A 17,004-nucleotide genomic window follows, 5' to 3' on the forward strand; every position below is an offset into this window, starting at 1 on the left:
AAAGAAGAAAGGCAGAATAGGAGAATTAAAATTGATTATGTTAAATTTCTGGGCAAGTATTGACCAGATTCCTGAACACTGAACACTTGAGATGGAAAAATAAGTTCTGCTTTCAAAACTTTTTTTTTAATAAAGATTTTTATTTCTTTATTCATGAGAGAGAGGTGCAGAGGGAGAAGCAGGCTCCCCACAGAGCAAGGAGCAGGACTTGATCCCAAGACCCTGGGATCAGGACCTGAAACAAAGGCAGACACTATATGAATGAGCCACCCAGGCGCCCTGCTTTCAAAACTCCTAATGAAGGAAGTACAGTTTCTCAAATTTAATCATCTCAGCAAGTCTCTTTTAGTACTAATCTCCTACACACAGTGGAAAGTATGAGGATATAAAATCCTAAATTTTAGCTAATTACTAGAACATAAAATAGACATCTAACCCAAGACCATCAATTCAACAAATTGTTTCCTTGCTTCTCCTTATCTAAAATCTTAGGAGTCAAGCTTGACAAATTGCAAGTTAAATTTTTTCCCCTGAATGTGGACAAGAACATTTTTTTTTACTCCCAATTCTCTTCTCTTACTGTATCAAGCTGAGTTCCTCCAGAATTTTCTTTTGATACTTAGCTGGTACTCCTAGTGCAGGTTCCTCCTTCACAATCTGAAGAATTGTTGATAATGTTCTGATACTAAACTTCTACTAAAACAAAAGCTTTCATTTACTGGCCCCCACCTCCTTTCAGAGACCCTGCCTTTCCTAGAACAATTTGGCATTCCCAAGTAAGTCATAGAATTACATATATAACTGCTGATACAGAATAAAAAGGGATATGCATGAAAGTAAACATTTTTTTAGAAGGCAGGCCTCAGTTTACTGAAAATATTCATAGTAAAGGGAGAATATAACAGTTGATAAAACAAGAACTGCAAGTCTTTTTTGGATCCACACCCTTCAGTAAAGCCAAGAGGCTCAGAAGCAGAATTGCAAAAACCCTACTGAGGGCAACTGCTTAAGGATAGATTCCTGGTTTATCCATTAACAACTGAAAACAATCAGCAATGGTCATCTAACACAAAAAATTCCAAAAGGATTCACACTATGTATTATAAATAGCCCATGCTTAGAGACATACTATAGATGACTTTTTCCCACTAAACTGAAATGAAATTTTTTGATATTTCTATTATTGGCTACAATAAAAATTACATCTAAATTTTAGTTACTTTATACTAAAAATGAGAACATTTATATATTTATTGATACAAATTTCAAATTAATGGTTCACAAGGAATCTTCAGATGAGATTAAAACTAAAATTTTAGTCTCAGTTAAAAGCCTGAGAATAACCAATTGCCATACTATCCATTTATATATTCATGCATTTCATCATAATGCAAATCATTATACTAAAAAAAATGTGCTCCACTACAATTTGTTCTGATATTCTTTACTTTTCACTAGTTTGCATTTTATTGCTTTGCTTACTAAACAATAATTATTATCACTTTTAGTTGCTCATTTAAGGGTTTAAATTACTCTCAAAACACATGAAAGTGATTATGAGCAATTATTATATTGTTTATTTACAAACCACATTTCACCTTAAACTTCAATTTAACATTTAATCATACTACTAAGTAAGGACCACCTTTAGCCATGCTATTAGATATATGCATGAACAGGGACGCTTGGGTGGCTCAGTGGTAGAGCATCTGCCTTTGGCTCAGGGTGTGATCTCAGAGTCCTGGGATTAAGTCCTGCCTGGAGCCTGCTTCTCCCTCAGCCTATGTCTCTGCCTCTCTCTGTGTGTGTGTGTGTGTGTGTCTCACGAATAAATAAATAAAATCTTAATAAATAAATAAATAAATAAATGAAATGCACGAACAAAAATTATAATTTAGTCAATCATGTTTTAAGAAAATCAGGAGCGTTGGGATCCCTGGGTGGCGCAGCGGTTTAGCGCCTGCCTTTGGCCCAGGGTGCGATCCTGGAGACCCGGGATCGAATCCCACATCGGGCTCCCAGTGCATGGAGCCTGCTTCTCCCTCTGCCTGTGTCTCTGCCTCTCTCTCTCTCTCTGTGACTATCATAAAGAAAGAAAGAAAGAAAGAAAGAAAGAAAGAAAGAAAGAAAGGAAGGAAGGAAATCAGGAGCGCAAATATAAAGAAGCCCTATGGCAAATACTTTTGTAACATGGTTTTTTTTTTTTTTTTTTAGACTCAAGCTGTATATCTAGTTTATGAATTCAGTCTTAAAAGCTATATGCACAGAAAGAATTCACATTTGGAAAATTTTTCAAACAACCCAATTTTGTTAGTAATTTAATACAGACTTATTTAAATTTAAAACATTAAAACTAATCATCAGTGACCTTGTGGCTCTAGGTGAGCATTTCTCAAAATGTGTTCTACAGTTCTTTGGACTCTCAGTTTTCATTAATATAGAAAAGGTTCTATGGTCAAATTAGTTTTGAAAATTATGAGTCTCAAGGCTCCTGGGTGGCTCAGTCAGTTGAGCGTCTGCCTTTGGCTCAGGTCATGATCTCCAGGTCCTGGGATCAAGCTCCATGTTGGGCTTCCTGCTCAGTGAGGAGTCTGCTTCTCTCTCTCTCTCTGCCCCTCCCCACTGCTCATTCTCTTTCTCAAGAAAAGAAAAGAAAAGAAAAAGAAAAGAAAAGAAAAGAAAAGAAAAGAAAAGAAAAGAAAAGAAAAGAAAAGAAAAGAGGGAGGGAAGGAGGGAAGGAGGGAAGGAAGGAAGGAAGGAAGGAAGGAAGGAAGGAAGGAAGGAAGGAAGGAAGGAATCATGAGTTTCTCTCCTGAAGGACTCCTCAAAATTTGAGATATGTTAGTGTGTACCATGAATTTACAAGAAGAGGGTATAGTACTGTTTTTCCAACTTCCAATTTTATCTAACCATTCTATCTATCTTTCCCTCCTCTGGAGCACTAAATAGGAGACTAAGAAACTAGGAAATGATAACGGTGATAATAGGCAAGGTGTGGGGGTATCAAGTACTGGGTTACCTGTAGTTCTTGAGAAGCTAGGGCTTTCTAGTTGGTACGCTCATCAGATACAATACAGTGGGACAGTACCTCTTCTGCTGTCCAGATTAAAACCCTATAGATTTCATTCTTAAATTACAAGCCCAGGTACCCCTGCGTGTGTGTCTTCATGCATGTGTAAAAGCCAAGAGTAAAGAAAACTGGATCAGTAATACAATTTAAACTATTAATGCAAAAATAAATAAATAAAATAAAATAAAATAAAATAAAATTAAATTAAATTAAATTAAATTAAACTATTAAGGCATAAAGATGAAGTAAAAAAGTAAGCATCTCTCTTTTTGTAAACACGGTCCTTACTGTTTCTCTTTCTTAATATTATGAACTACTGAAATTCCTTACTCGTATTCGTTTCACCATGAAACTAATGTTACGGATTCCGGAGAAGTCTGTGGTCTGGTAAATTGTATCAATCGCTTTAACATGACTGGATATCTATAGATTTAAAAAAAAAGAACATTTTAAAGGCAACGTGAAAATGTGAAAAAGGCTGTGAATTTCCATTTCCCAAATCAAGAATTACTCGTGTTCTACCATACTCAAATTTTAAAACGTCTGCATCATGTACTGGATGAACAGATGAAACAGATTAGTGAGATTAGTGAGCTGGGGAAGGGGGAGATTCTGTGCCTTTTCCAGGCTCTTCTCGCCAGTAACAAACATCACTTTTATTTCAGTCATATAAAACTGTTTCCTCAATCAATCCTGTAAGGTCAGACCTCTGTGCCTTTTCACATGCTATTTCCTTATGCCAAGATTATCTTTATTTATCCATCAGACTCAGTTCAAACATCTCCTTTGAGAACTTCACTGATAGGGGCTCAGTTGGTTAGCATCTGACTCTTGATTTCGGCTTGCGTCATGATTTTGATGTCATGGGATTGGGCTCCACACTGGGCTCTGCACTGGGCGTTGAACCTACTTGGGATTCTCTCTCTCTCTTTCTTCCTCTCCCTCTCACTACCCCAGTGCCCCGTTCTCACTCTCTTGTGCTCTCTCCCTCAAAAAAAAAAAAAAAAAAAAAAAGAACTTCCATGATAATATAGGACACTCAGTCATTCTCTGACTTCAAGCTCTCTAGTGCTGCATTAGTACACATTCTTTAAGTTGTGTTGACCGCTTACTGTATACTAGGCACTGTTTCAGGTGCTAGGAATACAATGGTGAACAAAACAGAAAAGGTCCCTATAAATTTACAAAGTTTTATTCTAGGGGGTGAGGGGAGAGAAGTAATGCAAATATAAAGAAGATACGTTAAGATTTGCTAAATTTTAGAAGGAAATTAAACTTGGTTTTAGAACACAAAGGGATTCTCCTATTTACCTAGATGACGCCCAACTAAACTCTCTGGCTTCTAAACTACTTTCTCATCTTCAGTTATAAAAAAGTATTCTTGCTGCAATTTATGTAAAAACATGTATATATTCTTTTAAAGCTATTTTCAAAGAAATTATACAAACTTAAGTTAGCCAAGTAGAAGTATTAAAAAGAATTTCAAAAGTAGCCCAGGTTGCCAAACTGATAAAGTCCTAAAGGTGCTGACAGGGTCCATTATAAATTCATGCTATCTAACCTCAGCTTGGCCTGGTAATTCCTTATCCAATTCTATTTCTACTCCATTCCCAAAGGGGTACAAATATTACTCCACAGATGATTATACTTCATACTGTACTGAGACTTCATCTTGACTTCCTTCCCTCTTCATCTTCAATTTTTTTTATTTTCATCCATTTCTGTCTTCCTCAAAGGATAATTCTTCCTTAAAGGAAAACTTTTCTTTATTCTCATCCCAATCTGGACCTTCAAGGACACTGTTTCCTATCAATCTTACATTGCTTTTCTACTAGATCATTTTCCTCTTCCTACCAACTTACTCATGTATTCTCTGTCCTCTTTTCACCCTCAAATATTCCATATTATTTCTAAGCCACCATATTTGCTTCTATTTTTCACATTTCTTAAAACCGTTGCTGCTTTGGCCAACCCATTCAATACTGTTTGCAATGTTTTCACCCTCACAACTCTATCAGCTTAAAACTCATCAATAATCTTCTAGTAACTAAAAACCAACTACCTTCTGTAGTCATTTTTTTTTCCAGTATTATTGAGGTATAACTGACAAATAAAACTGTAAGATGTTTAAAATATACATTTTGATGATTTGAAATATGTATACATTGTGAAAGGACTCCCCCCATCTACTACATTAACATACTGTAGTCATTCTCTTTGATATCTCTGCAATACGTTAGCCACGCATTTTGTTTTAAACTTGTTTCTTCCTTGGCTAATTCCATTTCATCCCCTACGTGTTTAACTATTATGTTTTATTCCATAGCTTCACCTCCTCATCCTATTCACTATATACAGATATTATCCCCCAGTTTCTTCCCTTTAATTTCATTCCCTCCCCTTATTTCAATTATATCTTTTGTACCTTCAAATTCTGTATAGAAAGCTTCACGTTCAGCTAACCTCTCCCAAGGTCCAGGTCTACACTGTCAATATCCTAAGGAATGGCCACTTGGCTTTCACACATCTAAAACTATGCTCATTACCACCATCAAAATGATTTCACCATTTATACTGGTGACATTTGCATCATCTTAGCCTCAAATCAAATTTGGAGTCAAAATGCATTAATCAAACTCTCACTGGGAAGCTTCGACAGGAAGACATTTTGAAGGGTATCTCCAAAAACTTTTACTTTAATAAGGATTAAGAAGACACAAACCCATATAATACAATTCTGAAAGCACTGAGTACAAAAATAAAAACAAAAACAAAAACAAAAACAAAAAAAAACAAGTGCTAAGTATAATGGGAATACAGAATAGGAATTAAATACTTCTCCCTGGAAGGATTTGTCTATTCTTCCCTCCTTTAGGAACCACAACTGAAAATTCCACTGTCTTTTCAAAGCTAAGTTCCAGTGTCATCAACTTCACGAAAAAATTTTCTTACACCCGTTTTAGAGGACTCTAAAATATCCTAGCTGGCCTTTCAGTCATCTGTGTACTTATCCCACATAATTTATAATTATTGAAAAATATGTATTCTTTTTTTTTCAAAAAGAGATATACCATAAGTTTAATTCTTAAAGGAAAACATAGGTGTAATGAAACAGTAAGAGAGCATGCGAACTCTTAAAATAGTAGCAAAATCATAAATACCTGGGCAATCACAGCTTCTCGTGTTCCATAATATTTAAAGAACAGATGATCAGTCTGAATATAAAGCTGACAAGTATTTCTTTCAGCTGAAGTTGTACGTTTTTTCCTCAGGTGTTCTGGACCATTAACGGAATGCTCTTGAGGTGTCTATATGTCAAAAAAGAGTCATTTCTGATAATTAGTATGCTTCACTATTATCATAAATCTATATATCTAAGAATACACATTATGTAAATTTCATATTCTGCTCTATTATAGAACACCATAGGTATTCCTCTACACCATTAAGAATTCTTCATAAATCTCACTTTCAGTCTCATAACATTCCACTGTATGATTTATAATTTATTCAAGCAATTCTTTCATTTTTAAATATTTTCAAAGCCTACCTTTTAATATGTAATCATTTAAATATAAAGCAAGTTTTATAGTTGTTTATAGTACTTTGATATCTTCCTCTATCTCCCTCTAACACCCAATCTATTACCCAGTCCTGTCAAATTGATCTCCTAAATACTTAGGGAATTTGCCCATTATCTCTGGTGCCCGCACATCAGCCCAAGCTACCATCACTTATTACCTAGAGTATTGCATGTACTATTGTCTTTCACTCTATTCTCCACACTGTAATTTTTCAAAATGCAAATTTGCAAATATTACTCATCTGCATAATAGATTTCAATGGCTTCCTACTGCTCTAAGGATAAAGGCGTAAATCCTTTACATGTGCCACCAAATCAGCATTGCAGTCTCTGCTTACCTGCCCAGTTTCTTCTCATTCTGTATTATTTCAAAGAGACTCTACCACAGAACCCAACTCTTGCTCTCTGTGTTACCCTACACAGGCCTTCTTTCCAATCCTCCAGCATCATCTATTTCCTGCCAGTCTGCATATGCTACTACTGACTCTCCTGACCTAACTTCTCCCTTCAGACTCAGCAAAGGTCAGTTCATCAATTGTACCACCTCACAGAACCCAGGTCCCTTACATAGTACAACTTTAGTTTATTGAATGGTGATTAGTTTAATTTCTGTCCCCAGCCCACCATCATTACTTCAACCACTAGAATATGAGACTCAGAAAGAAGAAATTATCTCTCTGTTTGCTTCTTGCTATATTGCTATCACTAACGCAGACTTGGCAGGCAAAGAGTAGATATACTCAGTATATATTTGTTTAAAGAATTACACTGTTATTGGATCCAAGCATTTAAACATTTGCTGACATCTAAGAGCTCCATTTTAAGTGAACTTTGATGACAAGTAATGGAGAATTCAAATTAAATTAGATTTTAAGCCACAATTCCAAATTTACACTCACATTTTATACTTTCCTTCTCCCTTGACAACTCCATGTTTGACTGTTCTCTTGTCACAGCCTTCATTTTACTTTTATCTATTTTCACTGAGTATAGCATTCCAGGATGGTGGTTACTCAGTTTCAGCACATTCCACTGTCTTCTGGTTTCAACTGTCTCCAATGAAAACTGAGCTGTCATTTCTACTGTTGCTTCTTTGAAGGCAACTGGATTTTTTTGTTGTTGTTGTTGTTGCTTTAAGAGTATATATCTTTCTGTTTTTAGACTTTTCTGATAACATGCTAGGGTGTTACTTTCACTGGAAAGTATTTATCTGACTCTAATTACAAAGCTTACCAAATTTGTTGGTATCTCTGTTATACTTGGAAAACTCTCTGCCATACTGTCCCTATTTCATTGTTTTTTCCCTCCTGAGATATCAATTATACATATGCTAGATCTTTTTAGTGAATCCCCCATTTATCTCTTTTCTGAATTTTTCTATCCTTTTGTTTCTAATGGTTCACTGTTTTCTTATATACAACATCTAGATCTAAACCTATCAAATTTTTAATTTCTGTTATATTTTTCAATTTCAGAATTTTCATCAGACTCTTTTATTTTCAGTTTTCTGCTATAATTTTAAATTCCATTTCTTTATGTATTTGAACATATTAAAGTCTGTATCTGTGTCTGATCATTTCATTACCTGGAAACCTTCAGGTTGTTTACATGTCTGACATCCCAGCTAGAATGTAAGTCCTCTGAGGATATATACTCTGTGTCATTTATTCTTGTATCACTGATGTTTGGTATACAATAGTTTTCTCCTTTTGTTCTTCTACAATGTTGTCTTGTTTGTTCATATGCTTATTATTTTTAACTGAATGCCAGATAATGTACATGAAAAACCACAGATATAAATTTAGACTTCAGGTGATGATACTTTCTCAGACAAGATTAATTTTTGCTTCTGGCAATCAGTTAGGCTTGATAAACTAGTAATCCTGGATCACTTTATTCTAATCAGAGATTAAGTAGCTGTGAAGTAAAAATTTTAATACCTGTGATAGAAGAAGGTAGGATTTTTTTTGACTCATCCTTACTCCAGGGATAGCCCTTCAAGATCCCATCCTAAAGCCCTTCTGAGAAGGCCTTAAGTATTATTTTTATCCTTAGCTTCAAGAATCTAGAGTTCTACTTGGCTTCTCAGTCTCTCAGCAACCTTATCAGGAACTAGAAGATACATCTGGAGAAAAGAGCCCCAAAGGCCATGCTCACATGTCTAGGCATTCTCATATTTTCCTAACATCTAGCCCCATAATTCTTTATAGCCTTATACTCACTCCAATACCTCCAAATACGCACACAAACACACACACATATAAACATACATGTGTATATATATGTACTTTTAAAATATTTATATTAAAAAAATTTATATTTTGAGGCCAGGTTGTTTTTTATCAGCTGTTATAAACAGAGAAAAAGGATTACTCTATTTCTTGAAAACAATTCCTTGTTAATTTTAGGTATTGTGAATGCTGCCTCAAAGTTTATAACTCTCTTTGCTTTAAGGTGCCTTTTACTCTTAATTTTCATATAGTGAAATATATCAAACTTTTTATAGTCAAAAGATTTTATGTCATATTCAAAGTGTTTCTCTACCCTAAAATACAATATATTTTTAAATATCTTTTCAAACGTTTTACCCATTTTTTAACTGGAGTTCATGCATTTTTTTATGTGAGTAAAATAGTTGTTTGTATATTCTGAGACACCTTCTATCAAATAGCTGTACTGCTGACATTTTTTTCATAGTCTCTGGCTTTTTACATTTATTTAACTGTGTCTTTTGAAATTATAATTTTAACAGAGCTCAACTAATAAATTTTGTATCCTAAAAAAATTTTGCCTATGTCAAAGTGACAAAAATTTCTCCTCTTTTTCTGGAAGTTTAAGTTTTATCCTTAAGCATACGGATGTATTTTCTATTTTCAGCTAATTTTTGTATAAGGTATAGTGTATAGGTTGAGGTTCAACTTTTTTTCCATATGGATATCTAATTATGCTGGTACCATTTGTCAGACTATTCTTTTCTCCTTGAAATTACCTTGGGACTTTTGCAAAAATCCATCTGACCCTATGGATTCTATTCTGTTCCACTGTTTTATATGTCTATCCTTAAGTCAAGAGGACACTATCTTTAATTACTATGGCTTTATAGTAAGTCTTAAAATCAGGCAGTACAAATGCCCTTGCTTTGTTTTTTTGTTTTGTTTTGTTTTTTTGTTTCTGAAAATTCTTTTGGCTAGTCTAAGTTCTTTGCATTTCAGCCTAACTATCAGAATCAGTTTATCAATATTTATCTGAGATAAATACTCAGAGATTCTGATAGGGATTGCACTGACTCTACAGCACAATTTGGGGAGAACTAACACACTGAGTCTCCCAAACAATAAACACAGTATATTTTTGTTTTTATTTAGATATTTAATTTTTCTTGGCAATGTTCTATAGTGTTCATATATATGTCTTGTGCATATTTTATTAAATGTATTCTAAGTATTTTATCATCTTAATGATATTTTTGGAGAGCTTTTTAAATTTTCATTTTCTAAATGTTTATTGGTAGTGTATAGAACTAATTTTTGCATTCTGACTTTATATCTATCCTACGTCCTTGGTAAATTTACTTAATTATTTTATAATTTTTCCTAGATTCATTACAATTTTCTAAGCATAATCCCAATGTTACCTACAAATAAATGCAGTTTATTTCCTTTACAATCTATATGCCTTTCATTTCTTTTTTTTTTTTTTTTTTTAGGAGCCTTTCATTTCTTTTTCTTGCCTGACTATGCTGACTATGACCATGATATGTTATCTTCTTTTATATAGTGCTAAGTTTAACTTGTTAATATTTTGTTAAAGTATACTGGCTTATAGTTTAGTTTTCTTGTAATGTCTTTGTCTGGTGTGGGTATCAGAGTAATGCTGGTCTGACAGAATATATTAAGTTTTCCCTTCTCCTTTATTTTCTTAAAGGTTTTGCATAAGATTGGTATTTTTTCTTTCTTAAATGCTTACACTTCCATGGTGAGACTCTCTCTGGGCCTGAACATTCCTTGATGGAAACTTATTAAGTATCAACCTAATTTCATCATACACACCTACTATTCTATTTCTGCTTGGTTTTGTTAATTTGGATCTGTAAAAGAATTTGCCCATTAAATTAGCTATTGAACTTCTTGGCTCAATGTGCTCAAAATTTAAACTACCAATGTATGTAGTAATAGCTTCTTTCATTCTTGATACTGTATTTTGTGTTTTCTCTTAATTTCTTGATCGGACTACCTAGAAATTTATCAATTAATCTTTTCTGTTGATTCCCTCTTGTTTTTGTATCATTGATATCTCTCTTACTTGTTACTTTATTCCTTCTATTTACTTAGAAATAGAGGGAAACTTAGAGTTTAAGTTGCACTTTCTGGTCTAGCTTTCTAAGGTGGATGCTTATAAGATTGATTTCTAGATCTTTCTTTTTTTCTAATTGTTAGAAACATGATTAGCCAATGTTTCCTGTGCATTCTTCACTTCTTTGTATAGATTTAAATTTCCATCTGGTATCGTCTTTCTTTTTCTTTCTTTCTTTCTTTCTTTCTTTCTTTCTTTCTTTCTTTCTTTCTTTCTCTTTCTTTCTTTTTCTTGTATCTTCTTTCTCTCCTTCTTCTTTCTTTCTTTCTTTCTTTCTTTCTTTCTTTCTTTCTTCTTTCTTCCTTCCTTCCTTCCTTCCTTTCTTCCTTCCTTCCTTTCTTTCTCCTTCCTTCCCTTCCTTCCCTTCCTTCTCTTTCTTTCTTTCTTTCTTTCTTTCTTTCTTTCTTTCTTTCTTTCTTTCAGACAGAGAGGCAGAGACACAGGCAGAGGGAGAAGCAGGCTCCATGCAGGAAGCCCAACATGGGACTCGATCCCAGGTCTCCAGGATCAGGCCCTGGACTGAAGGTGGTGCTAAACCGCTGAGCCACCTGGGCTGCCCTGGTATCCTTTTTCTACCCAAAGAACATCCTTTAACATTTCTTGCATTTAAATTTTCTTTCAGTGGTTATTCACCATAGCTGAATCTAATGACTTTTATTATTTTGTGTTTTTGTTATGATCCACTTCAAAACAGTTTCCAATTGCATTATTTAGATGTGACTCAATTTTCAAAAATTTCAGATTTTCCAGATATTTTGTTACTGATTTCTAATCTCCTTGAAACCTAAGAACTTATTCTATATAATTTGAATCCTTTTAAATTTATTGAGACTTCTTTTATAGCTTAGCATATGTTAGCAAATGTTCATGTACACTTGAATGTATATCTGCTACTTTTGAGTGGAGAGTTCTATAAATGTCAATTAGGTCATCAGGTTGGTTCAGAGTGATATTCAAGTGTCCTATTCCCTAACTGCTTTTCTATCTACTTGTTCTATCAACGTATCAATCAACTTGTCTACTCAGAAATAAGTGTACCTTCAACTATAATTTGTAGATTTTTTCACTGCTCAGTTTTGTCAATTTTTTTCTTAATTATTTTATAACTCTCTTACTGCATTATTAACTGACATTTAGGACTATTTCTCTTTGATAAAGCAAAAATTATCCTTGTCTACAGTAATATTCTGTGAAATGATATACATTCTTTGATATTAATATGGTCACTGTAACATTCTTACAACTGGTACTTGTATGATACCTGCTTTGCCATCCTTTTAAACTATTTGTGTCTTTACGTTTAAATTGCATTTCTTTTAGACAGCTATGGTTTTGCTTCAATCATTCTTACCATCTCAGCTTTTGAAATCAATGTGGGTAGTCCATTTACATTTAATGTAATCATTAATGTGATTAGTTTAAGCTTACCATCTTTGTGTTTATTTTCTATTTGTCCCATATGTTCTGTGTTCTTATTTTCCCCCTTACCTTCTTTTGGATTAACTGAGTATTTTAAACTACAGTTGATCCCTAACCCAGGGATTAGGAATGCCAATCCCTCACACAGCTGAAAATCTGCATATAACTTTTGACTCCTCGCCAAAAACTTAAATACTAACAGCCTGCTATTGACTGGAAGCCTTATTGATAACTTAACTAGTCAGTTAACATTTATTTTGCATACTATATATATTATATACTATATTCATATATAAAATAAGCTAGAGAAAAGAAAATTATAATGAAAAGAAAATACATTTACAATGCTGTAATTTATGTACTACGCAGTACTTACAGAAGAAAATATCCACATAAGTGAACCTATGCAGTTCAAATTCATGTTGCTCAAGGGTCAACTACATTTGATTCCCTTTATTGACTTGTTAACTGTATCTCCTTTATTTTCTTTCAATGGTAACTCCAGGTCAGGTTGCAAACATCTTCTTAAAAGGACTGATACTAAATACTTAACTTTATTTACAAAAACAAGTAGCTAGTCTATGGGCTGTAGTTTGCTGACCCCTGCACTAAGGTTTCCAATATCCAACTTCTAAATAGCAGAGTCTAGCTGCCACAATTATACTACTTCCTGCACAATAAGAAACAACAATAACTTCCACTTTCCCTCCTCCTATCTTCTGTGCCATTATCGTAAGTTTTGATTCTTCACATATTATAAACACATTTTTCATTGTTACTATTTTAAGTACCTCTTAAAGAAAATATTTAAATGATACAAGTCCTTTACATTTTACCTATGTATTTGCTGTTGTTTAATTATTTATTTTTAGAGAGAGCAAGCAGGGGGGAGGGGCAGAGAGAGAGAGAGGGAAAGAGTCACAAGCTGACTCCATACAGAGCATGGAGCCCAACACAGGACTTGATCCCACATCCCGGAGATCCTGACCTGAACCGAAACAAAGAGTCAAAGGCTTAAATGACTGCACCACCCAAGCACCCCTATGTATTTACTATTTTATGCTCTTCACTTCTTTGTATAAATCTGCATTTCTATCTGATATCTTTTTTCTACCTGAAAAATGTCTTTTAACATTTCTTGCAATGTAAATCTCCTAGAGGCAAATTCTCTCAGCTTTGTCTAAAAAAGGTCTTTAATTTGCTCTCATTTTTCAATATTATTTTCACAGAATAAAGAATCCTAGTTTGACAGTTTTTCTTTCAACACATAAAAAAGTCATTCCATGTATGTCTTCAGTTTGCAACGTGTGTGATGGGCAGTCAGCAGTTATTCTTATATTTGTTCCTTATATGTAAATGTATCTTTTCTATGGCTGCTTTCTTTTATTTTTTTTTTAAGGATTTTATTTTATTTATTTATTTTTTTAAATTCTCATTAGAGAAGGGAAACCTTTGTTTTTTTTTTTTAATTTTTATTTATTTATGATAGTCACAGAGAGAGAGAGAGAGAGGCGCAGAGACACAGGCAGAGGGAGAAGCAGGCTCCATGCAGGGAGCCCGATGTGGGATTCGATCCCGGGTCTCCAGGATCGCACCCTGGGCCAAAGGCAGGCGCCAAACCGCTGCGCCACCCAGGGATCCCTAAGGATTTTATTTTTAAGTAATCTCTATACCCAATGTGGGGCTTGAATGTACAACCTCAAGAGTCACATACTCCATTGACTAAGCCAGCCAGGCAACCCTCTATACCTGCTTTTACAATTTTCTCATTTCTAGTCATTTCCAGTAATTTGATTTTGTGTTTATACTGCTTGAGCTTCAAAGAGCTTCTTAGGCTACGGATTAAAATTTTTTTCATATCTTAAAATTCTGAAAATGGTAATTTTTCAAATCTTTGTTGGTGGGAAAAACTTGTCCCTCCTCCCTGGACTCCCAATTATTTTCTCTCTGAGCTTAGATTTGGATTGTTTCTATTGTTTTATTTTCCTTTATTCAAGTTTTCTTATGTTAGCTTCTGCAGTAACTGATTTGATCTTAAGCCTATCCATTAAATTTTTCATGTCAGAAAATGCACTTTTCACAGTTCTTTAAGTTACATTTGGTCCTACATATTTTTCTGTAATTCTTTGAACATATTAATACTAGTTGCTTTAAAGTCCTTGCATGCAATTTCTGGTTCTGTTTCCATCTGGGTGTTTTTTCCTCATGACTATGGATCACATTTTTCATCTTTTTGCCATCTAGTAATGTTTTTTGAATCCTAGACATTATGAATGTTACATTGTTGAGTATCTGCATTCTGTGTCCTCCTTTAACAAGTATTATTGAGCTTTATTCTGATGGGGAGCTAATTTACTTGAAAATCACTTTGATCTTTTTCAACCTTAGTTTTTCAGCCTAATAAAGGCAGGTCTGAAATAGTCTTTACTCTAGGGTGAGGCCAATCTACTCCTAGCATAGCTTGAGATCTCAAACAAGTGTAATTTCTTACAGTTGTTCAATTTATAGATTCTCCAGTACTTTGTCCTTCTCTGGTAGTTGTCTAATACAATTTCATGCTGTGCATGCACACATTAGTTTTCAGCTAAGACTCAAGGTAATCCCTGTCAGATACCTGGAGCTTTTTCTCAGTGTAGTCCTTTCTTCTCAGGTACTCTGTCCTAAGTCCAGACACCTCAGCCTTCCTAAACTTTGACCTGTCTCTTCGTTGTCACTTGTCACTCAGCAAGACTGCTATGTACTTCTTACTCTTCCTAAGATCCCTTCCCCTGTGCTATACCTAAAATTTTGCCTTCTCTAGTCAAAAAAATGACAGAAATCACAGAGATTTATTTCTCCCCTCTCTGGATCTCAGTCCTTCACTGCCCATTACCCAATGTTTGAAAATAATTGTTTCATATATTTTGTTCAGTTCAGTCCTCATATAATTACAGGAGGTCTAACTTAACAGTTACTCTAGCACAGCTGGAAGGAAAAATCTCCATTTACTTTTTCCACTAAGAGTTATAAAATTTTCCTTTTAGACATTTAACACTTTAATATACCTAGAGTTTTGTTTGGTTTTAAATATTATGTAAGATGGAGACCTAACTTCATTTTTTTCCAAACGGACAAGCATTTTTTTTTTTGGCTCCACTTATTCAATGATCTCTACTTTTCCTCACTGATTTGAGATCCCACCTCTACTACATAACAAAGTTTCACACATGTTATCGGTCGCTTCCTGAGCACTCAATTTTATTCCTCTGGTCAAGTTGTTCATCCTATACTAATATCATATTCTCAATTACTCTAGTAAGTCTTAATATCTTCCAGGGTAAATCCCTCTTTCCTGTTTACCACCTTTAGGGTGGGCCCTACTTCTTCTTTTACTTTTCTATATAACATTTTTAACCCATCACTCTCCTGTGAATAACCCTGTTGTAATTTATATTGGAATTGTAGTGAACCTACAAATCAATATGGGGAAAATGCAAGTTTTAATGATATTAGGTATTATTTTCCACAACTATGGTATATCTCTCCATTTATTTAAAATCAATCTTTTTATATTTTTCTCCCAAAGTTTTAAAATTTTCCTTATATAGGCCTTATCTTTCTTTGTTACTCTAATTCTTCAATACATGATATTCTTGATATTATTAATGATGTCCTCTTTATCTGGTAGTCTACTGCTGATATAAACAAATGCAATCTATTTTTGTTTATGAATGTTATATCTACCCACTGCTAAACTCTCTTTTATTTAACAATCTGTAGTCTTGTCCTCTCTATCCACATTGCAAATACCTTAGTACAAGCCACTATTCTCAACTGAGTAACAAACACTTCTAATTAGTTTTCCAGACTCTAGTTTTGTACCCCACCCTGGAGTTAAAAATTCTTTACTGGTCTTGCTATCTGTCTGACCTTTGTATATACTGTTCCTTCTGTCTTCCTATCTCTTCATGGCCAATCTAACTTCTGCTTATTCTTTTAGTTTCTGATTACTGTCCTCAAATACTTCCTAGGCTAGATTAACTATTCCTCTTAAATGTATAGTATCACCCTATGCTTAATCCTCTTCTATCTCTTACCACTCTTAATTGTTTCTCTCTGTTGCCAATTAAACTATAGTTGATCCCTGAACAAACCCTTCATGGGTTTGAACTGTGTGAGTCCACTTATATGTGATTTTCTCCATATATAAACTATGGTACTATAAATGTATTTTCTCTTCCTTATAATTTTCTTAGTAACATTTTCTTTTACTAGCTTATTATAAAAATACAGTATATAATACATATAATACAAAATATATTAATCAACTATTCATGTTAACAGTAAGGTATCCAGGCAAAGGAGGCTATCAGTAGTTAGGTTTTTGGGGAGTCAAAAGTTATACGCAGATTTTCAATCACACAAGGGTCAGCACCCCTTGCCACCATGCTGCTCAAAGGTCAAGTGTATTAACTTTTTTGAGAACAAGCTTTCATCTTCATCTCTACATACTTGCAGAACATACCAGTCTCTGACATATGGCAGAAGACTGATAAATAATCATTCAACAAATGCAAGAATAAAATCTCACTTGGACTTG

At 34.1% G+C, this 17,004-nt stretch overlaps 1 protein-coding gene across 1 annotated transcript in view; it reads right to left on the reverse strand.

The window, feature by feature from the left end:
• Nucleotides 1-17,004, reverse strand: part of ADAM10 (ADAM metallopeptidase domain 10) — a 127,475-nt gene that overhangs the window by 38,162 nt on the left and 72,309 nt on the right. Inside the window, exons 6-7 of the mRNA XM_077881256.1 lie at nucleotides 6,232-6,378; nucleotides 3,401-3,493 (exon numbers count right to left, since the gene is read on the reverse strand). Coding sequence (XP_077737382.1) covers nucleotides 3,401-3,493; nucleotides 6,232-6,378 — 240 coding nt within the window. The remainder of the gene's footprint in view (nucleotides 1-3,400; nucleotides 3,494-6,231; nucleotides 6,379-17,004) is intronic.

The sequence above is a fragment of the Canis aureus genome, chromosome 32, assembly GCF_053574225.1.
Source record: "Canis aureus isolate CA01 chromosome 32, VMU_Caureus_v.1.0, whole genome shotgun sequence".
Lineage (NCBI taxonomy): Eukaryota > Metazoa > Chordata > Mammalia > Carnivora > Canidae > Canis > Canis aureus.